Here is a 24093-nt window from a genome sequence, read left to right as displayed (position 1 = left end):
CAGAAGTTTTTTTTTCTTTGATTTTTGTAACATGCGTCAGCTCTCAAAAAAAATCAAGAGATCGCAAAATTTCATGAAATTTTTCGCGAACCATTGATCTGACGGCATGCCGTGAATCTGAATGTTAGTGAAAACAACTATTTAAAAGTGTTTTATATTTGCATCCACATCCAGAGCGCTGTGTAAGCTATTGATATTTGGATTTTTTTTCTGGATTTAAAATGTGTTAAAAACTGTTTTAAAAAAACATTCAGATCAAACCTAATTTTCAAAAACTCAAGTTGTTTTCAGATGAACAAAAATTAATCGTTATCCCGATGTTTAACAAAATGAAAGAAAAACTTTTAAATTTTCCCAAAAAAAATTACCACAATTTAGCTGAACATTATTCCACGATGCACCATTGAGCTCCACTTGCGTGGTCATGACTCGTGAGGTCCATTCGCGTTCCGGTGTTCAAATTCACTGTCATTTATATGGATACTCTCCGCAGCCTGAACTCCCGTTCGACGGTTATTCCGAGGATGTGCCCGTACGCTTGCGGTGCCGCCCAGCGTAGATGGCACCCTCGAATGTTTTGGGGTATTTCGCCAGTACCATCAATTTCCACGAGCCAAGCATAGCTTTATGGTTTTGTAAAATGCGAAGCGTTCGAAGAGGTTCAGAAAAAAATAATTTTGAGAATAAAAATTAAAAAGAAAAAGTTACATCTAGAAAAAAAAATTAATTAAGATGGAAGCATAAATTTCAAGATCGTGCAATGTCCTACGCCCATGCCGAAACCTTCCAAATCGTTGCTCACCAGATCTCAAATCCATTACCGCTGGCCAATTTATGGTCACGAAGTGCCACCGATGGACATCAGATGCCGGCGTTCGATTGAGTGATCCATTGTTAGTGGGGACCACCGTGACAGGCACAAACACTTCTCGCGAAAGTGTCCACGAAAATTCCGCGAAATTGATTAAACGAATCAGTGCCTGCCAACGTTTCGGCGAAATCGTGCCTCCATTAGGCGGCCAATTGTCGCAGAACGGAGAGATAACCCGCGCCCGCCCGAATATCTCATTAAGATGTAAACTATTCTGTGACGTTCTAGGCAAAAGATCCCACCTCCCAAAACTAATTAACAATTGGCTGCAGCTTCTGATTTTCGCATCGAAATCCAATCTGTTCGCCAATAATTCAATATTCACTCGTGTAAACAAGTTTTCCCCTCCCTTACCCCCCCTCCCCCCTTCCACTTCTCAGAAATTGGAAAAACACTGATTTTTGGGGTTGTGTCGTCCTGACCCGGCCCCTCCCTCGAGGGAAATCCACCGAACGTGGCAGCAAAATTATAATTTGATTCGGTCCCCAGATAATTACATCTCAGAGCCAGAGCCGAGAACTCAACTGAACCTTGCGTGTCGTAATTCATCGCCGAACCTGTTTATCGGAACTGTTTGTGGCTACACCAGAGAGAGATGGGTCGCCACCACAAACATCCGGACAGCCGGAAATAAAATGAGTGGTCGGCAGAAGCAGGTAGATAGTGTATTAATATTCGAGGTTGACTTCATTATGGAACACACACACACACACCGTATCGGGACGTCATTTCAGGTCTAATAATAAGATGAAACTCTGGCTCATTTTCTGGCGGTCATGAGTGTAATTAGATACATCAAAGCGGAGTTTGTTATATTTCCATTGATTTGTAGGAATATTTTAAAGAAACATCATTTAACTTGTACTAAAGCCGTTTTAAATTTTGTGTGGAAACTTAAGCTTAGAAATACAAAAAAATGTTCTTAAAAGCATAAACCACCATCAACATTCAAAATTGAGAAATTAAGAGAAACAATTTGGAAAGTTTCTTCAAACTGTTTACATAAATAAAAATGACAAACACTGATTCGTTTTAAGGTTTAAAAAGATCAAACAGATTCATTTTTTTAATCGAAAACTAATGGGATACTTAAAAATACAATATTTTTCATGAAAATTGACCTTGGTAAACAATTTTACGTGCTAATGAAACAAGATTAGTTCCCGTAGCTTTGAAGAAACAAAAATGTCTGTAACAAAAATCTGAAACTCTGGTTGATGCGCACCGTTCAAAGGCCTAAAATGTAAGAAAAAAAACAAAAGAAATTTTTTTTTTACATTTGTGGGATTACCAAAGTCAAAAGAAGCTTTTTTCCAGTCTCTCGGATATTTATTTTTTTTTTTTTTTGGGAAAATGTTTTTCACATTTTTAGAAAATTGTTAACCTGAACATGGAAATGTGCAGATTATCAAATAGCCACTCACGATGAAAAAATGAATTTGAATCTGAAATAAAGTTAGAAAACAAAAATCGTGGCCATGTCTCGATATTCAAAAAATCATATTGTATTAAATAATTGTTCAGGGTGACCACTCAAATCACATTTTCAAATTCCCGACTTTTTTCAGACTTTTCCAGAAAGCTCAAATAATAGGTCTTTCTTAACTAAAGAATGATTTCAAACAAAAAACTCTCTTAATTATTAAATGATTAAATGATTCACAGTAGAAACAAAAACAACTAGTCCTCGAAAAAACGAAAGTTCAACAATACTTTTACGAGCAATTCTCTACGGAATCGGTCTATTTTCTTAAATTTTAATTTTTTGTATTTTTTAATCCGGCTGAAACTGTTTTGGTGCCTTCGGTATGCCCAAAGAAGCCATTTTGCATAATTAGTTCGTTCATATAATTTTCCATGCAAATTTGGCAGCTGTCCATACAAAAATGATATGTGATAAATCAAAAATCTGTAACTTTTGAAGGAATTTTTTGATCGATTTGGTGTCTTCGGCAAGGTTGTAGGTATGGATATGGACTACACTCAAAAATATTGATGCACGGTAAAAACAATGGGTGATTTTTTATTTAACATTTTGTCACTTTAACTTGATTTGCAAAAAAAAAACACTATTTTTTATTTTTTGATATGTTTTAGAGGACATCAAATGCCAATTTTTCAGAAATTTCCAGGTTGTGCAAAAAATCTTTGACCGAGCTATGATTTTTTTTACTGATTTTAAAAAAAAATCGAAATATTGATCGCAAAATATTTTCAACTTCATTTTATGATGTAAAATCAAATTTGCAATCAAAAAGTACTTTAGTGCACCGTTTTTAAGCCAAACATTGAATATTACGCCCTTTTAAACTGTTAGTCTTTGTTTCAAAATTTAGAACATAGTTTTTTAGTTGATTAGATATCGACATTAGAAAATGTTGGATTGTTTGGGTGAGACTTAGAAAACATCAATTTTCCTGTTTTTAAACCTTTGCATGGCAATATCTCAGCAACTAAGGGTCGTATCTACAAAGCTCAAAAAAGCAAAATATAGAGAAATTTCTTGCGAAAAACCACCAAAAAACCTATTTTTTCAACATTTTTATTTTTAAAATCACTGTTGCTTCACAAGGATTGGACTTAGGACAATGGTCAATATAAAGACTTTTATGTAAAATTGTCCGGAGAATCGACTACCGTGTTCGGATTTTGAAAATTTTAATGTTTAGAGCAATTTTGAAAAAAAAACAGTTTCAGTAAATGATTTTTGTATTTTTTTAGGTGCGTTGCTCCGTCCTGCATTTTTCGTGAGTCTTTTTGTAACATCTAAGGCTATTTTCACAAAAATTTTGAACGAAGAAAAATCGTGGGCTCACCCTCAAATTTGACTTTTAAACTTAAAAATCAAAAAATCTCATAAAAGTGGAGTGTTTTTTTCTTTCAGTGTATTTGTTTCGGAAAGCCCGTCAAATTTCCTACAAGTTTGTCTTTGACCACTTTTTGATACGATGCTACGGCTTCGAGATACAGCACTATTTGAATTACGAAATACAAAAATATTTAAAACACTTACGCCCTTCTCAAATGTCATTATCGAGTGTAACTGGCTCCATATACACAAACATGGCTTATATAAGCGTAGAATAACATGTCTACAAAGTTTCATTGAAATCGGAGAAGGTCGAGAAAAAAAGTACCTAAAAAATTCCTGTTTTGGGCTGGAATTGCTCATGGACAAACTTATGATGCAAAATAGCTTCTTTGGGCATACCGAAGGCACCAAAAAAGTTTTTGCCGGATTAAAAAATACAAAAATTAAAATTGAAGAAAAAAGACCTATTTCGTATAGAATTGCTCTAATATCACAATATTTTGTATGAGCATTTTTTTTACAATTATTCATAAGTTTTTAGGTACCTTTATCTATTTATTTCCCAACAAAATTTGTTGTCACAGCAATTCGAATTTTATTTCATACTTAAAATCCATATGGTACACTTGCCCCACCTAAAAAAGATATTCTAAAGCTCCCAACAAAAATAATCAAAAGATAAATCAAACTTAGTAATAGGTTTAAGTAATTGCCAGGGACACTAGGACACTAGGAAAAATGGCATTTTGATGAAAAAAGAAATTTAATTTTGTACCTACAACTTTGCCGAAGAAACCAAAACTTGTTTGGGTAAACTCATGATACTTATTGGCATCTTTGGTCATAGGGAAGGCCCCTCAAAAAGTTTGAACCAACTTTCCACTTTCCATTTTCATGCTGAAATAAATCAGCATGTGTGCAAGGCTAATTTCAACTACAAATCATAGAAAAAATAATATGCACAACAAAAAAATCGTGGTAAAATTTCGTCTAAAAAGGGGAACATTTTTAATGTCAGAAAAAGGTTGAATTTTACCTCTAATAATGGGTAAATTTACATCTGGCAGACGCTAGAAAAAAAAATATCTGTAATCCCAATTACCATGGCATTTTTTGCTGTGTACAGTAAATACAGTATACAATGTACGGCTTTGCTCGATCAGTTTTCACAGCGGCGAGTTGGCCGTGCGGGTTGGGGCGCGGACTTAGTAAGCTAGATATAACCCGCCAGTTTGATATTTTTTTGGGATTTCAGATATTTTTTCCTAGCGTCTGCCAGATGAAAATTTACACATTATTAGAGATAAAATTAAACCTTTTTTCTAACATAAAAGATGTACCCCTTTTTAGATGCAATTTTATCACGATTCTTTTACTGTGTGACGTTAAAAATTTCAAGCTTGTACCGCCTATCCAACATTTTTGAAAAAATATTTTCCACGGTGCCCTCCCAAACCCAAAAATTCTCGATTTCAACTTTCGCTGATTGGCATGATTTGAGAGGTATCCATTGGCCGACCGCAACCCTTCAAAATGCGCTGCCAGTTCCGTACCAAACAAGATATTGACACCCCGTGCCAATCGTTTTCCACCACGTCGTGGCCAGCACCATCCAAGAGGAATTTATACCCAGCGTCAGCATCGAGGCAGAATGCTTCTGCGTGGCTTCTGTGCATCGGTTCCGGTTCTGGTTCTGGAATATCTGGTTACGAGGTTTGTGGGCAAGCCAAAAATATGCCCAAAATACCGAGCGAGGGGAACAAAGGGACCATCACATATTGGAATCTCGCCAATTGATGGACTTTTCAGTGCTGACTTTTGGGAGTGGTCTCTGGACAGGTGACGAGCATGCAATTTCCTTCAGGTCATAAGTGTGTGGAACTTGAAATGAGTGTTAAGTTAAAGTATACTAGTAAAAACATACAATCGCATTACTTTTAATTGACAACAAGCTCACATCACACCGTTAGCAGTGAATAAACATAAATTGCTTTGAATAAACGCAACAATTAATTTCCTCGCCCAACCATTACACTAGACGGCATACCCAAATGTTGCCCGTAAATCACCGATGCCAGAGTCCAAACTCCACACTCCTTCTCGCACACCTTGAGTCCCGTACCGGCTAAAACCTATCCTTGGTCCCGCAATTAATCGCAGTATTTATGAAGCCAAGTACGACGCCGCACACACGACGACGACGACGACGACGTTTTGGCAACGTAATGGAAACAAATTGGCTTGCGTGACCAAGTTCCGAAACTTGGCCGCGGGGTGCCTCATCACCCCCACTCTCACACCTTCAGGCCGGAAGGTAGTTAACAAATTGTCGAGGAATTAACGGCCCCGGGGTCCATATTTCAGGTGATAAAATGGGTCTTGCGTGTGAGCGGCCTAAAACATGCTGGCGGTGATGTTCCCGAAGGGCGAATTTCCCTTGCGTGGTGGTCACTTTCGAGGGAATTTTAGGACGGAGTACTCACCGACTAGGGCCAGGATGACGGTCAGCAGGGGTGCCGCCGGGAAGCGCACCGGAATGTTGAACTCCAGCATCTGGAGCAGGTCCACTGGAAAAGAGAGAGGGGGGGAGGAAACGATTTTATTAATTATTGTTGAAAATAACCGGAATTGGTGCTGCCTAAAAATATTTATTCCTATTTTTATTACATAAAAATTCCCCCTTTTTTCTCGAGCTAGGGAGTTTGAGTGTTAAAAACATTTCACCAAGACCCTAAAATTCACAAAAATAATTACAAATATAAACTTTACATAAATGAGAGGAATCGCTACAAACTGAAATGTTTGCGGACGGTGATTTTCGCGGACTGGACTTCGTCATGTTTATGCAATGATTAGCTGAGTTCAAGTTGCCAAGGAATTGATAATTGAAAGTAGTACCAATCTCAACACCACCTGAACCAGATTCTCAACACTATGACAGCCGTCTACTACCGACCAGGATAGTGAATTTAAAAGACAAGAAATGTTGATGCTCCACTTTTTAAAGAAGATAAGGGAAAGTCTCCATGGTATCTTCAAGTAAGTTTCACATGGAGTTGGACGGTTTTCGTTTATTTTTTTTCGGAAACTTCTTTTTTTTTATTTATGATTTTTTCTTGATATGGTTTAAAAAACACGCAGCTTTTGAGCCGTAGAGAAGTATGGACAATTTTAGTCAAACAATTTATGTAAGTGCTTTGAAGATTTTTCAATAAAGTGCACCGTTTTCATGAAGTAGCCACTTTAAGTTCAATTTCAAGTGAAAAAATGCAGTTTTCGATTTTTTTTTTTAATAATGTCAATTCCTGTTTCGAAAAGTTCAGAAAATTTCCAATAAAATTGACAAGAAGACATTGAAGATTGCTGAAATATAACAAATAAAAGAAAAGAAACATGAAAACTTGAAGTTTTTCAAGTCTCATGCACACAATGCTACATTTTTTAAATGCCAATATCTCAGCAACTTATGGTCCAATTTTCAAAACTGGAAAATTAAACAATCGTTAAAATTCATGAGCCCTATGTACATTTTTATGTACAGTGGTAAAAACCACGATCAAAAGCCATTTCTGATCACTTTTTTCATTTTAATGCAAAAAAAATAATGACAAGACAAAAATCCATTTTAAACTCTTTGTGGTCGTACAAAGGGTCATTGTACTCAGAAAAATAAGCTTTATCGCTGTAAACAATAATATCAGCAATCTAAGCTTCATTTTAGGACCCAATTCTCTGATATTTCAGTCATTCGATTTTTTTTGTATTTGTTAATCCAGCTGAAATTTTTTTTTGGTCCCTTCGATATGCCCACATAAGTCATTTTGCATCATTAGTTTGTCCATATAATTTTCCATACAAATTTGGCAGCTGTCCATACAAAAATGATTTATGAAAATTCAAAAGTCTGTACTTTAGAAAGAATTTTCTTCAGTGATCCCCGTGCACCGCGTTCAACCGCGTTCTCTGTTTTCTGTACTCGATCAAACACCAGCACCGCGTGTGCACGCGTACAAGCAAACCTAAACTCTGCCGTGTACAGGCTGTACCCGTACACGAACCTCAAGTTTAAACCGAACCTTGCACCTCGGGTACAAACCCCGTGCAGGCCGACGACGCAAAAAAGAGACAAAAATATTTCCCTCACGCTCCCTCTGCTGTAAAGTGGTGTTTCATTCTCCGCTGCAGTCACGCTACAGTGTTTGCCATAGAGAGAGTGAGAAGCAGTCATTTTTTCGTCTCTTTATACGCTCTTCGCTCGCACGGCGTTGTACCCGAGGTGTGCACCCCGTGTTTACACCGCGTGTAAACTTGAGTGCGCCGTGCGGGGAGAACTCGAACATGGTAGCCTGGTGTGTTTGAGGTTCATCTGCACTGAAAACTTGTACGGCGTGTACGGCGTGCGCGCGTTTCGGGAAGACTGATTTTCATCTATCGATTTGGTGTCTTGGGCAAAGTTGTAGGTATGGATAAGGACTAGACTGAAAAAAAAGATACACGGTAAAAAATTGTGATTTTTAATTTCACTTTTTGTCACTAAAACATGATTTGCAAAAAAAACACTACTTTTAACTTTTTATTTTCAGATAGGTGTTAGGGGACATTTAATGCCAACTTTTCAGAAATTTCCAGAATTGGCAAAAAAATCTTTGACCGAGTTATAAATTTTTGACTCAATACTTGAGCGTCCAATTTCCCGTCTCGGGAAAAAATTTCCCGGGAATTTCCGGGATTTCCCAAAAAAAAAATATTTCCCGTTTCCCGGGAAATTTGTTGATTTCCCGGGAAATCCCGAAATTTAAGCGGAAGTATACATTTTCTCAAATTTTTGGAACTATTTTTTTTAAATGCTCTGAAAAAATAATAAATGAACAAACTCAACATGATTTTGTTCAATTAAATGTATTGTTTGGTTTATATATAATTAATCAGATTATCAGAAATTATGATATCAGAATTATTTTTGATTGTATTAATTTTTGAAGCAACTGAGAAAAGATCTTGCTTAATGAGTATTAAATTATTACAATTAGGTAAGCTTTTAACAGATTGATGTTATTTGATCATAACAATATTAACTCTTTACCTCCAAATTAAAATTGAGATCTTTTTACGTTTTTGTTAACCATGATCAAATGAGATGAAAATCGAATTTGTGCAAAAAGAATTAATTCAATTGGTTGGATACCTAGTACCGCAAAACGGGGTGACTTTGATAGCCGGGTGACTTTGATAGGTTTGCGATTTTTCCGCAAAATGAAGAGTACAATTAAAATACGTAAGGAATGGTTTAGAAACATACTGACCGTGGTAGAGAAGTGTTCAAAGTATCTCAAGAAGAACTTTTCATAAAATTTTAACAAGTTTAAATAGTTAGTTAACTATAGTTAAGAAAATGTTGATGAAAGTCATTATTTTAAACTTCTCAAAGTGTCATGATTTTCTCAATGAACATGATTTTTAATCGGAAAACGGAATGCATTTTCGGATTCTTTGGACAATTTTCCACTAGGAGAAGGTTAAATAAATTTGTAAATAATAAATAATCTGTGTTTTTGAAACACCATTTAAAAAAACCTCCAAATTTATAAGCAATTTCAGTTCAATAAATTTCTTCTAAAATGTGAAAACTTATGATTCGTGCTTCGAATTCTGTAAAAATGCAAAATAAATCGATTATTTTATAAACAAAACCAGTTTTAACAAACTTTAGGCGAAATTTCGACTTTTTAACAATTTTACCTTAAATTTATATGTATTTTGCTTAAAAGCTTATACACTTAGTTAACTAAATATAAACATTGTTTTTTTTTCTTAAAAACTATATCAGCTACTTTATTGATGGTACATTTAGGGTACAAATAAAGTTTGAACATCTTAAATAAGATTTTAACAAGAAAAAACTATGACTATCAAAGTCACCCCGGAATTAAAACTAAGAATTTTTAACGTAACTATTTTGTTAAACATTATTGAAAAAAACTTTTATTCCGAAATAGTGCATGGAATTTGTGTAGTCTACCCCAGTACATGTTTTAAAAATAACAATCTTGAGAAAAACCTTACCTGTTGGAAAATATGCTAAAAACTAATTGAAATTCTATCAAAGTCACCCCGGTTTACGGTACTAAAGAAATTACAATTTGAAGTAAAAGAATTATGGAGCACTGGTGCAACTACAGGAGTTAGAGGGTTTAATGTGAAAAAATAGAAGACTTTTTGTGGAATGATGTTAATTTATCGTATAATTTAAATCATGTTGCATAATAATACAAAAAAAAAACATTGAAAAATTAGTTTCTATTGTTTGTTCTCAAAATATGCAAAAATATATTCAAAGCTTGCTTCAAATATTTGAAAACATTGGGTTGTTTGAAGTAAAACCAACTCAAAGCTTTTACCATTTGTTCAAGAGCTGAAACAGTATTTGTCATGAATAACATAATTTCTGCACGTTTTTTTTCTCATTTCAATAAATTGGTCACAGAGGCAAGTTTAAAATTTCTCATAAATAAATACCAAAATACATTTTCATGTACAATGTACAAATTTTTCAACTTCATTTTTCGATCTGTATTCGAATTTGAGAACAAAAAGTACTTTAGTTAATTTGTTATAAAGTGCACCGTTTTCAAGCATTGATTCAAAAATTCTTAAAAACTGATTTGTTTTTAGCAAATCAATTTTTAGTCACAAAAAGTGAAATTAAAAATCACAAAAAAATTATACCGTGTATCTCTTTTTTCAGTATAGTCCTTATTCATACCTACAAATTTGCCAAAGACACCAAATCGATCAAAAAATTCCTTCAAAAGATACAGATTTTTGAATTTTCATACACCATTTTTGTAGGAACAGCTGCCAAATTTGTATGGAAAATTAAATGAACAAACTAATGATGCAAAATGTTTTTTTTTTTTTGCTTATCAAAGAGACCACCAATGTTTCAGCCGGATTTAAAAATACAAAAATTAAAATTAAATAAAAGACCAATTTCGTAGAGAATATCTCTGAAATCAATATAATCATTTCAAATGAGTGTAAATCTGTAAAGTATTTATTGATTGCAAATTTGATTTTATATAAAAAACTGAAGTCCAAAAAAATATAAGGATTTCGGGAAACTTTCGGGAAAATCCTTCAAAAGTTGCAGATTTCGGTATCATGTTTGTGTAGACAGCTGCCAAAATTTTATGGAGCCTTCCCAAGTAACATTTTTAAACCAACTAGTTTTATTGAGGTTTTATGGTACCATCTTGCTTGCTTAATAGTTTTCTATGGGCATTCACCGCAACCAAAAAGCAAGAGCTAATTAATAGGTTCTAACAAGGTTTTATGCCTCGGACATAAAACCTGGTGAAAATAAAAGCCGACTGGCTTTCAATAAGGTTTTATGAAAGTTTTAATAAAGGCTTGAAAACCAGATGACAATGCCAAGCCAAATGGTTTTATCGCATGCTTCATTGAAACCAAGGGTGTTGTAGCAGTTAAGTGCCATTAGGCATGCAGAAAGCTCACTTAAAACCAAAAGCTCCTAAAAGAGCATCTAACGCAGCCAAATAGCAATGAATATGATTGACCACCATCTCGGCAGAAAAAAAAAATAAAAAAGCCTAAATTTTATTGAAATTCGATGAAAACACACAATGATGATTAATTTCTGACATCGTTAGCATAGCCATAGAAGTTCAAAAATAATTTAAATATTTTTTGCGAAAAAAATTTCATTAAAAACTGTGATTGCAGAAGAAATTTGTATTATGAAGCGAGTTATTTTTTTTTTGGCTCTATCTCCCTTACATTTATCGAGAAATTGGAAACCATCCCCATTATTTCATTTGGTAAGACGAATTAAATCTGTTTGTCATAAGACGCATGAAAACATATGAAATGTCATTTTTCCCTAACTCCTATCAAGGTTTTAACAAAGGTGTTATCAAGGTTTTGAGGAGATTGTTAGGATTCAGTTGTAAGGCCTATGTGGGTTTTATAAATAAGCCGTAACAACCTTTTCCGGAGGTCCTTTTGGGTTTGAGGTTCTGGAGAGTTTGTTACGACTATGTGGTTTTAATGTTGGTTTTGGCTGATAGTTTTTATAGCGGTTGTGACAGCTTTGATAAAACCTAAAATGTTACTTGGGTTGTATGGGTGAACCAATGACAAAACAAGGCTTCTTTGGTGATAGGGACCCCACAAAGTTTGAATCCAATAAAAAATATAAATAAAATCTATTTTCGGAATTCAGAGATAATTGCTCCAATTGCATGGTTGCTATAAATAAACTACAAATTTATTAAGTATGTGTTTGAGTAGAAATTACTATTTTTTTACAAAGTAAGCTCAACTCTCCAACCTTCAATCCATCCATTAAATGGAAGAAATTACTGCCCGAGACAAACGCACACATCCGCCCCCCCCCCCCCTCACTCCCTCCCAGTCAAACTCACGTGGCACACGTGTCAAAGGCTGGTGTGCGGTGACGGGGACCCCCGTAACGTTGGGCCAATTCCATTTAGCACAACTATCGCAAACATCCGCCCCCACCCTGCTACGCCAGCTCCGTCGCCCAGGACATCCGGCCAGCACTTTCAGCCGTGCAGGCATTTCCAGCAGAACGAGAGAGTGCGAGTGAGATGTATGGACAGGACATGCCAACGCCAGTCGTCTACCCCCCAAAAGAACGGAACGGAACCAACCTAATTACACACATTCATGTCAAATGGCTATCATGTTTCACTTTCAATTCACCTCGGCTACATTTTCATGGTAATATATTGATACGAATCCTTTTATCTTCTTCTCGACTCTTTCCTTTTTTTTTTTTGCTTTTTTGATGTGTCCAGCGTTGACCTTCCTGAAGCAGAGCACTCCCAAAGGATCACTTTCTCTATCTATAGAGAGAACGCTGTCACCTCGTCACCAGGCGACAACTCCAACCAGCAACAATAACAAAGAGAAAAAAGGGTTTTTTGTTGTAAGTGGTTCGGCAATGAAAGGGAGTTCCTCAGTAGGACGAGGAAGAAAAATAAAGATGTAGCAAAAGATACCCAACATTTACCTTCATCATGTGAGGCAAGTGAGATGTGACAGGCAAGGACAAACAATGCACAATGTGACGTCACTGTTGTGGTGTCTTGTCTGAAATATTTCATCAAATTTCAGTACCAGCTTTTAACAACAATTGTCGCTGCTATTTAACCACAAAAGGATGATTAATGCATGTTAAAATATCATAAAATTCGTTAAATTTAATTAAATGCATACATTTTGTAAAATCCGAAAAATAAGTAAAATTCGTGAAATTTGTATAATTTGTAAATTTCGTCCAACTCGTAAAGACCGTAAATTTCTAAAATTGGTAAAATTCTTAAAATTCGTATGATTCGAAAAATTGGTAAAATTCATAAATTTGTAAGATTCGTAAGGTTCGTAAAATTTGCAAAATTCGAAAGATTCGTAAAATTTGTAAAAATTGTGAAATTTGTAAAATTCCTAAAGTTGGTAAAACTCATAAAATTCGTAAAATTTGTAAAAATTGTGAAATTCGTAACATTCTTAAAAATTTCAAAAGTTGTATAATTTATAACATTTTGAAATATTCCTAAAATTCGCAAAATTTGTAAAATATGTAAAATTCGTAAAACTCGTAAAATTCGTACAATTCCAAATATTCGTACAATTTGTTAAATTCATAAAATACGTAAAATACGTAAAATTCATATATTTGTAAAATTTGTAAAATTTGTAAAATTTGTAAAATTTGTAAAATTTGTAAAATTTGTAAAATTTGTAAAATTTGTAAAATTTGTAAAATTTGTAAAATTTGTAAAATTTGTAAAATTTGTAAAATTTGAAAAATTTGTAAAATTTGTAAAATTTGTAAAATTTATAAAATTTGTTAAATTTGTAAAATTTGTAAAATTTGTAAAATTTGTAAAATTTGTAAAATTTGTAAAATTTGTAAAATTTGTAAAATTTGTAAAATTTGTAAAATTTGTAAAATTTGTAAAATTTGTAAAATTTGTAAAATTTGTAAAATTTGTAAAATTTGTAAAATTTGTAAAATTTGAAAAATTTGAAAAATTTGTAAAATTTGTAAAATTTGTAAAATTTGTAAAATTTGTAAAATTTGAAAAATTTGTTAAATTTGTTAAACTTGTAAAATTTGTAAAATTTGTAAAATTTGTAAAATTTGTAAAATTTGTAAAATTTGTAAAATTTGTAAAATTTGTAAAATTTGTAAAATTTGTAAAATTTGTAAAATTTGTAAAATTTGTAAAATTTGTAAAATTGGTAAAATTTGTAAAATTTGTAAAATTTGTAAAATTTGTAAAATTTGTGAAATTTGTAAAATTCATGAAATTCGTAAACTTTGTAACATTCGTAAAATTTTTAATGTTCGTAAAATTTGTTAAAAAATGTAAGATTTGTAACTTTCTTAAAATCTATAAATTTGTTGCATTCCAAATATTCTTAAACTTCTTAAAAAAATTAAAATTTGTAAAATTTTTAAAATTTGTAAAATTTGTAAAATTTGTAAAATTTGTAAAATTTGTAAAATTTGTAAAATTTGTAAAACTTGTAAAATTTGTAAAATTTGTAAAATTTGTAAAATTTGTAAAATTTGTAAAATTTGTAAAATTTGTAAAATTTGTAAAATTTGTAAAATTTGTAAAATTTGTAAAATTTGTAAAATTTGTAAAATTTGTAAAATTTGTAAAATTTGTAAAATTTTAAAAATTTGTAAAATTTGAAAAATTTGTAAAATTTGTAAAATTTGTAAAATTTATAAAATTTGTAAAATTTGTAAAATTTGTAAAATTTGTAAAATTTGTAAAATTTGTAAAATTTGTAAAATTTGTAAAATTTGTAAAATTTGTAAAATTTGTAAAATTTGTAAAATTTGTAAAATTTGTAAAATTTGTAAAATTTGTAAAATTTGTAAAATTTGAAAAATTTGTAAAATTTGTAAAATTTGTAAAATTTGTAAAATTTGTCAAATTTGTAAAATTTGAAAAATTTGTTAAATTTGTTAAACTTGTAAAATTTGTAAAATTTGTAAAATTTGTAAAATTTGTAAAATTTGTAAAATTTGTAAAATTTGTAAAATTTGTAAAATTTGTAAAATTTGTAAAATTTGTAAAATTTGTAAAATTTGTAAAATTTGTAAAATTTGTAAAATTTGTAAAATTTGTAAAATTTGTAAAATTTGTAAAATTTGTAAAATTTGTAAAATTTGTAAAATTTGTAAAATTTGTAAAATTTGTAAAATTTGTAAAATTTGTAAAATTTGTAAAATTTGTAAAATTTGTAAAATTTGTAAACTTTGTAAACTTTGTAAAATTTGTAAAATTTGTAAAATTTGTAAAATTGGTAAAATTTGTAAAATTTGTAAAATTTGTAAAATTTGTAAAATTCATGAAATTCGTAAACTTTGTAATATTTGTAAAATTTTTAATGTTCGTAAAATTTGTTGAAAAATGTAAGATTTGTAACTTTCTTAAAATCTATAAATTTGTTGCATTCCAAATATTCTTAAACTTCTTAAAAAAATTAAAATTTGTAAAATTTTTAAAATTTGTAAAATTTTTAAAATTTGTAAAATTTGTAAAATTTGTAAAATTTGTAAAATTTGTAAAACTTGTAAAATTTGTAAAATTTGTAAAATTTGTAAAATTTGTAAAATTTGTAAAATTTGTAAAATTTGTAAAATTTGTAAAATTTGTAAAATTTGTAAAATTTGTAAAATTTGTAAAATTTGTAAAATTTGTAAAATTTGTAAAATTTGTAAAATTTGTAAAATTTGTAAAATTTGTAAAATTTGTAAAATTTGTAAAATTTGTAAAATTTGTAAAATTTGTAAAATTTGCAAAAATTTGTAAAATTTGTAAAATATGTAAAATTCGTAAAAATGGTAAAAATTTGCGAAATTCGTAAAATTTTGTAATAATTGCGAAATCTGTACAATTTGTATAACTTGAAATGACTAATTTTAGGAAATTTTCAAATAAAAAAAAATAAAATCGAAAAAATTATTTATAAAATTTGTAAATTCGCAAAATTTGTAAAATTCTTAAAATTCGTAAAATTTGTACATTCGTACAATTCGTAGAATTTCTAAAAATTCGTAAAAATCGTAAAATTAGTAAAATTTGGAAAATTTGTAAATTGCGTCAAGTTTGTAAAATTCAATAAATTCGTAAAATTCGTAAAATTGGTAAAATTCGTAAAAGTTCTATAATTCGTTAAATTCGTAAATTGCTGATTTGAGGAATTCGTAAAAATCGTCAAATTTGTTTAAATTTGTGAAAATTGAAAAAAAATGTGGAATTTGTAAAATTTATAAAGATTGTAAAATTTGTTAAATTCGTGCAATTCGTAAAATTAGTAGAATTCGTAAAATTTGTTAAATTTGTAAAATTTGTTAAATTCGTAAGCTTTGTGAAATTCGTAAAATTTGATTTTTTTTAAATTAGTAAAATTTGTAAATTTGTTCAATTCGTACGATTTGTAAAATTTGTCAAAATCGAAAAATTCGTGAAATTCGTAATATTCGTGATATTCGTGATATTCGTAAAATTCGTGAAATTCGTAAAATTTGAAATACTCGTAAAATTTGAAATATTCGTAAAATTTGTAAAAAATGTAAAATTCGTAACATTTTTGAAATATTTAAATTTGTTAAATTCGTAATATTCTAAAAATTCTTAAAATTTTAAAAAAATCTAAAAATTTGTAAAGTTTGAAAATTTTACTTATTTGTACAAATTGTAAAATTTGTAATTGTTAAAAAAATAAAATTTGTAAAATTTGACAAATTTGGAAAATTTTACTAATTAAAAAAATCGTAATATTCATAAACTTTGTTATATTTGTAAAATTCCTAAAATTTCTAAAATTCGTAAAATTCGTAAAATTTGTACAATTCGTACAATTTGAAAAATTCGTAAAATTCGTACAATTCCTAAACTTCGTAAAAATCGTAAAATTTGTAAAATTTCGTTGAATTCGCTAAATTCATAAAATTCCTAAAATTCGTAAAATTAGTGAAATTCGTAAATTTCGTAAAATTGGTAAAATTTGTGAAAAATCGTAAAATTTGTAAAATAATTTAAGTTCATATAATTCGTAATATTCGTAAGATTCGTAAGATTCGTAAAATTCGTAAAATTTGTGAATTTCGTCAAATTCGTCAAATTCACGACGATCGTAAAATTCTAAAGCTCGTAAATTTCGTCAAATTCTTCAAGATCGTAAAATTCGTAAAATTTCAAAAAATCGTAACAATTTTAAATTTGTAAAATTTCTAAAATTTGAAATTGTTAAAAATGAAAAATTATAAAAAATTTAAAGCTTGTAAAATTTTACAAATTTGAAACATTTGACAAATTTGAAGAAAAAAAATGGTAAAATTCTTAAAATTCGTAAAACACGAAAATTTCGTAAAATTCTTAATTTTTTTAAAATTCGTGCAATTCAAAAAAATCGTACAATTCAAAAATAACGTACAATTCAAAAAAACGTGAAATTCCTGAAATTCGTAAAAATCGTAATGTTTGTAAAATTCGTAAATTCGTAAATTTCCTCAAATTCATAAAGATCGTAAAATTCATAAAAAGCGTAAAATTCGTAAATTCCGTCAAATTTTTCAAATTCGTGAAGATCGTAAAAATCGTAATATACGTAAAATTCGTAAAATTTTCAAAATTCGTCAAATTCGTAAAGATCGTAAAATTCATAAAATTGGTAGAATTCGTAGAATTCGTAAAAATCTTAAAATTCGTAAAATTAGTAAAATTAGTAAAATTCGTAAAACTGGTAAAATTCGTAAGATTCGTAAAATTTGTTATATTGGTAAAAATTGTAAAATTCGTTAAATTTTTAATATTACTAAAATTCGTAAAATTTTTAAATTTCGTCAAATTCGTCAAATTCGTTAAGATCGTAAATTTGCAAAATTGTTAAAATTAGTAAAATTTGTTTGTAAAATTTGTAAAATTGGTAGAATTTTTAATATTCGTAAAATTTGTAATATTCGTAAAATTCGTAAAAAAAATAATTCGCAGAAAAATTTCAAATTTGTAAATCGTAAAAATAGTAATATTTGTAAAAAAATTTAACTTTGTAAATTTCGGAAAATTGTAAAATTTGTAAAATTCTAAAAATTTTGAGGTCTAAAAAACGGTGAAAAACACCTTTCCGTTTTGCCTCTCCGCAGCCAATAAACTTTCGTGACACTGCGGTAAAGAGTTGGACTCTCACGCAAAGTTCTTCGGTTCGAATCTCGGTTCACGCGCTAAGTTTTTGTGTGTTGAAATGCACACAATTTTGTTGGCTAGAAATGGACAGAATGCAAATTTAACGAGAATGAGTTAAAATTTGTCAGACTAAATTTGGCCGCTCAAGTTGGGGTGTAATACTTTAACTCTGCCTTTCAACAATTTGCCATGGAATTTCGAACCCAAAACCAAAGCTCTAACCAACCTGCCGAGAGAAAGGACACCTCCTAGCAGCCACTATGACAACGGCATCCATCCAAGGATGTGCAGCCTCCTTCAAACGTCAGCCGAGTCAGCCCAAAGAGCCTTATCGAAAGGAACCTTCCGTCCATCCGTCCAGGCCTCGAAAGAGGACGTCTTGCTGATGCTTCTATGGCTACCATCAAACACTGCCGAAATCCGATACCTGGGAAGAGGCAGGCTTTTTGTTTTGAAAACAGACCAAATGTGCCTTATCCGATGATGGGAATCTGGGAACTTTGAGTGGGAAGGATTTTTGGATGGATTTGTGAAAGGATTTTTGCGTGGCAGGCTTTTCCCGGGAGCTACATTGTCCGAAGAGCACTAATGAATGGGTTCGTCTCATTCGTTGGAATGCGGGGGCTAAATAACCGCAATACCAGAAGAATACTAGGTACCGTCATCAGGGGTGACATTGGGTCTGGGGGGTGAGATTGGGTCATACAAAAATGCTGAAATTTGTATGACCCAATCTCACCCCCCAGACCCAATGTCACCCCTGATGACGGTACTCTTTTCTGTCGAGATTTTAAAAGTAGGCTTTTATCCCTCCGAGAAGTCATCACGCCAAAAACCGTGTTTTGGACAATCAGATTTTCACAGTTTTCGAAGTCGTTTAGAACAATATTCAAAACTTATAATTTAACATTTCACACTAATTTTTCAAAAAAACACATTTTCTCAAAAATAACCCAACTTTTATCAAATTTTCTTCAACTTGTCATCGTTTTCCCAATCATCACTTCCGAAAGAACGAGGGTGTTTTTTGTTACATAGCACCTAGAGGTGCAAAAAATCATGCGTGTGCCAGGCATTGTCACATCATTATCGGTTGGCAGTGTGGCGGAAAAAAAAGAAGAGGAAGACGAAGAATGAGCAACAACAGCAATAGATCGACACGTTTGAGTGCCTTTTCCTTCCCCACCCTTGGGCCTGGATGAGCGCCACTGCCGAGGGTTTCCCGTTCACCTTATCAATTCTGTCATAGGACACTTGTTACGCTTATTATCGAAATACATATCTAATAAATGATAACACATGCCACACGCACACACATACGGTACGTTAACGTCAAGTTTATACGGGGTGGGATGACTGAAAGGGAGGTTGAAAACGGGGGAGGGGGGGTTTTCCCTTCTATGGTTCCGTGAGTATTTTACACCATATGGTATTGCATTTTAGGTTTTGATCAATTCCATGAGAGCCGCAGAGAACTGCTAAAAAAATTAATTAAAAACAAACTTTTTCTAAGAAATTATTGATATTACGTAAATTTAGGAATTCTCCAAAAAAACAGCATGAAAAAAATAAAAGTATTCGGATCGATCCATTCTCTGCCCGAAATAATTAGACCGTATTTTGTTTTTTGTTGGACCCTTAAGTACCCTTTGCCATGTTAGGGTGGTCCAAAATTTGCATTTTAATCGATTTGAAAAAAAAAAACAAGCATCGTAACTTTATCCATTTTAACCGATTTTAGCTCTTTGGTTTATATTTGTAAAGTAATAAGTTTGAATTTCAAGGAAAAATAGTTTGGAGTTACAAATATCTAGTTTAAATTAAAAAAAAGGTCGTATGAAATAGAATCTTCTCAGTTTTTCTTCTTTTAGATTGACACAAGTTAAAAAAATAAAATACAAATATGTTGAACAATTAAAACCTAAAAATGGTTAAATATTTCGTCGCATGTGTGCTATTCTTGTGATACGTACTGCTTAAAACGTTTTCGTTTTTTTCTTTTTGTGGGCATAATAACGAAACTTCCCAAAAATCACTATTTTTTCCAACAAAAAATATATAACTTGGCCAAAAATAAAACGTGCGTCATACCCTCTAGCTCGAATGTTTAGTGCTAAGAGTTATTTAAAAAATAGAAGTTTTTTCAAACAAGTTTTCATACCATTTCGCGGGCTCATACAAAGATTTGCGTTGATTTTTTTTTTTAAATCTGTATCTTCATATGGGATTTTTCAACTCAAATCAGGATTTTTTTTGGTACTTTTGTACCCGTCCCTCTCCGATTTTAATGAACCTTTTAAGACATGTTATCCTAGACCTATATAAGCCATTTTTGTGTATACAGAGCCAATTACATTCGAATGACATTTGAGAAGGGCGTAAGTTATTTAAATATTTTTTTGCAATTTCGTCGTGAAACTACTTACTTTTCCTGTCATTCTTGAACGACGAAATAGCCTACTTTTCTGTACCAAAAATAACAGAATCGAATAGCAACACTTTTCAAAATAAATGCTGAAAAGTTCTACTTTTCAGCACTCAAATGGGTGTTGAAAAGTTGAACTTTTCAGCACTTGTTTCGGAAAGTAACACTTTTCAACATTTTTTTGATTTAAACGATTTATTGACAAAATACATGAAAATTTGACATAAAATTTCACTCAGTGTGTGTTTTTTGTAACTCAAAGCCGTTGCATCCTATCAAAAAGTGGCCAAAAACAAACTTGTAGGACTGAAAGAAAAAAACACGCCACTTCTACGGGAAGTTTGAATTTTCGTTTTATTTTCGTTCAATTTGTTTTGTGACAATAGCCAAAGATCTTACAGAAAGACTCACGAAAAATGCAGGAAGGTATGCCTCTCCAGAAAAAAATGCAAAAATCTTTTACTGAAACCGTGTTTTTTTTTTTTTTTTTTTGAAAAGTGGTCTAAAGTCAAAAGATTACAAAAATTGATGGTGGGAATAGATTCTCTAGACAATTTTACATAAAAGTCTTCATATTGACCATTGACTATTGTCCAAAGTTCAATCTTTGTGAAGAAACAGCCGTTGAAAAAACAAAAATGTTGAAAAAATAGGGTTTTTTATGGTTTTTGGCCATTTCTATATGAAAGTCTCGTAAATATATTTACCGGAAAGCTCGTCCGATTTTGTCTTTGACCATTTTTCAATTTGACTCGTTTTAATATTTATGTAAGCTAATTTACTATCCAGCTTTCTATCATCTAACTAACAATACTGAAAAAATATCCTATTTTCAGTTATGAACAATGTAAATAAGCTTATATTTGTCAGCCCATGCATTCAATTGAAATGCTGAAATGCATTTAAAATTAAACCACTAATTTCCAAGATACATATTGCGAATCGAAAAATGAGGGCTAATTGGGTTATAAAATTAAGGTTAATTTGCTGATGTTACTGTTCACAACGATGAAGCTTCTTTATCTGAGTAATTAAAAAAAAATAACCTCGCGGTCCATCTTGCCAGAAGGGGTCCTACTTGACAGTTCTTTCCAAGGGAATCATAGTTGATCCATCGTAAAATGTCGTCTTGCATTCTTTTTTTTTTCTAGCATTAGCAGAATAAAAAAAAGTGATGAGAAATGGTTTTTAATCGTGTTTTTATCTTTGTGCATACAAATTAACATATGGTTTTAGGACACTAAAAGATGACACTGAGAGAAAAAAAACCTTAAATTTAAACTCTAAAACTGTAAGAGAACTCCTCAGCTCATCGTAAATATTTTTATCATTTTTTTATTTATTTTTTTTTCACTCAATTAGTGTTTTATTAGAAAATAACAGTTCTGCTCCAGGATGTTACATTTGCATTTCAGACATTTAGATAACCTGTCAACTGAAAATAGTTCATAAGCCTTTGCAGGGAGGGTTTCAAAGTTTTGATTTTGCTGATTGAGTGCAAAAAGCTGATAATAATTGGATTTCACATCTGAAAACTATTTTGAAATTTAGTTCGACAATATTCTAGCGCAATAGATTTCTTTTTCAGTCCACTCAACACTTCAAGCTCAAGAAAAAGGGGAAATTTCCATGTAAATAGGGTCCTGAAGCCCTATATAAATTTTAATGTACAACGGTAAAAAAAACGATTCAAAGACATATCTGATCACTTTTTTTCATTTTTCAAATAGGAATAAAAAAATCGAAAGAACTATTGTAGAATTAAGCGAGTAAATACCCTCGTTCATATAGGGTTAGTGAATGTTGCTTTCGTGGATGGTGTGAAATTCTTGAAATTTATAAATTTTCTCTGATTGTTTTTTTTTTTTTTTTCAGATAAGATCATAATTAATACTTCAACCATAAAGACTATTTAAGTAAAATTAATTAGTTTTCAATTGAGCAATTCTCTAAGATTTCGGTCATTCGATTTTTTTTTGTATTTTTTTATCCGGCTGAAACTTTTTTGGTGCCTTCGGTATGCCCAAAGAAGCCATTTTGCATCATTAGTTTGTCCATATAATTTTCCATACAAATTTGGCAGCTGTCCATACAAAAATGATATATGAAAATTCAAAAATCTGTATCTTTTGAAGGAATTTTTTGATCGATTTGGTGTCTTCGGCAAAGTTGTAGGTATGGATATGGACTACACTGAAAAAAAATGATACATGGTAAAAAAATTTGGTGATTTTTAATTTAACTTTTTGTCACTAAAACTTGATTTGCAAAAAAACACTATTTTTATTTATTTTCATTTTTTTATGTGTTTTAGAGAACATCAAATGCCAACTTTTCAGAAATTTCCAGAATGGGCAAAAAATCTTTGACCGACTTTATGACTTTTTTAATCAATGGGACCATCCATAAACCACGTGGACACTTTAGGGGGGGGGGGGGGGGGTATGGCGATTGTCCACGATCCATACAAAAAAGATTTTTTTTGTATGGACAATTGTCCACGAAGGGGGGGGGGGGGGGGTAATAGATTCCCAAAAAAGTGTCCACGTGGTTTATGGATAGTCCCAATACAGATTTTTTCAAAAAATCGAAATATTGGTCGCAAAAATTTTTCAACTTCATTTTTCGATGTAAAATCGAATTTGCAATCAAAAAGTACTTTAATAAATTTTTGATAAAGTGCACCGTTTCCAAGTTATAACAATTTTTAGGTAACTTTTTTGAAAATAGTCGCAGTTTTTCATTTTTAAAAAATAGTGCCCATGTTTGCCCACTATTGAAATAAATATTTTTGAAAAGCTGAGAAAATTCTCTATATTTTGCTTTTTTGGACTTTGTTGATACGATACGATATCATACGACCCTTAGTTGCTGAGACATTGCCATGCAAAGGTTAAAAAACAGGAAAATTGATGTTTTCTAAGTCTCACCCAAACAACCCACCATATTCTAATGTCGATATCTCAGCAACTATAGGTCCGATTTACAATGTTAAAACATGAAACATTCGTAAAATTTTCCGATCTCGAAAAAAATATTTTCAAAAATTTAAAATCAAGACTAACATTTCAATCGGGCCAAACATTCAATATTACGCCCATTTGAAATGTTAGTCTTGATTTAAATTTTTTGAAAATATTTTTTTCGAAAAGACCGGAAAATTTCACGAATGTTTCATGTTTTAACATTGTAAATCGGACCTATAGTTGCTGAGATATCGACATTAGAAAATGGTGGGTTTTAACCTTTGCATGGCAATGTCTCAGCAACTAAGGGTCGTATCAACAAAGTCCAAAAAAGCAAAATATAGAGAATTTTCTCAGCTTTTCAAAAATATTTTTTTCAATAGTGGGCAAACATGGGCACTATTTTTTTTAAATGAAAACTGCGACTATTTTCAAAAAAGTTACCTAAAAATGGTTATAACTTGGAAACGGTGCACTTTATCAAAAATTTACTAAAGTACTTTTTGATTGCAAATTCGATTTTACATCGAAAAATGAAGTTGAAAAATTTTTGCGACCGATATTTCGATTTTTTGAAAAAATCTGTATTGGTTCAAAAAATCATAACTCGGTCAAAGATTTTTTGCCCATTCTGGAAATTTCTGAAAAGTTGGCATTTGATGTTCTCTAAAACACATAAAAAAAAATAAAAATAGTGTTTTTTTTGCAAATCAAGTTTTAGTGACAAAAAGTTAAATTAAAAATCACCAATTTTTTTACCGTGT

The 24093-nt window shown here is 31.2% G+C and overlaps 1 protein-coding gene across 2 annotated transcripts in view; it reads right to left on the bottom strand.

Annotated features, from left to right (window-relative positions):
* Positions 1-5114: 5114 nt before the first annotated feature.
* The window catches only part of LOC120431346 (membralin-like), a 47209-nt gene continuing 28230 nt past the window's right edge, over positions 5115-24093 (bottom strand). For both annotated transcript variants that reach the window (XM_039596478.2, XM_039596479.2), the window contains exon 8: positions 5115-6250. In XM_039596478.2, coding sequence (XP_039452412.1) covers positions 6132-6250 — 119 coding nt within the window. In that variant the 3' untranslated portion in view covers positions 5115-6131. The remainder of the gene's footprint in view (positions 6251-24093) is intronic.

Source organism: Culex pipiens, chromosome 3 (assembly GCF_016801865.2).
Source record: "Culex pipiens pallens isolate TS chromosome 3, TS_CPP_V2, whole genome shotgun sequence".
Classification (NCBI taxonomy): domain Eukaryota; kingdom Metazoa; phylum Arthropoda; class Insecta; order Diptera; family Culicidae; genus Culex; species Culex pipiens.
Note: the sequence above shows the minus strand (reverse complement) of the source record. Positions and strands in the feature narration are given on the sequence as shown.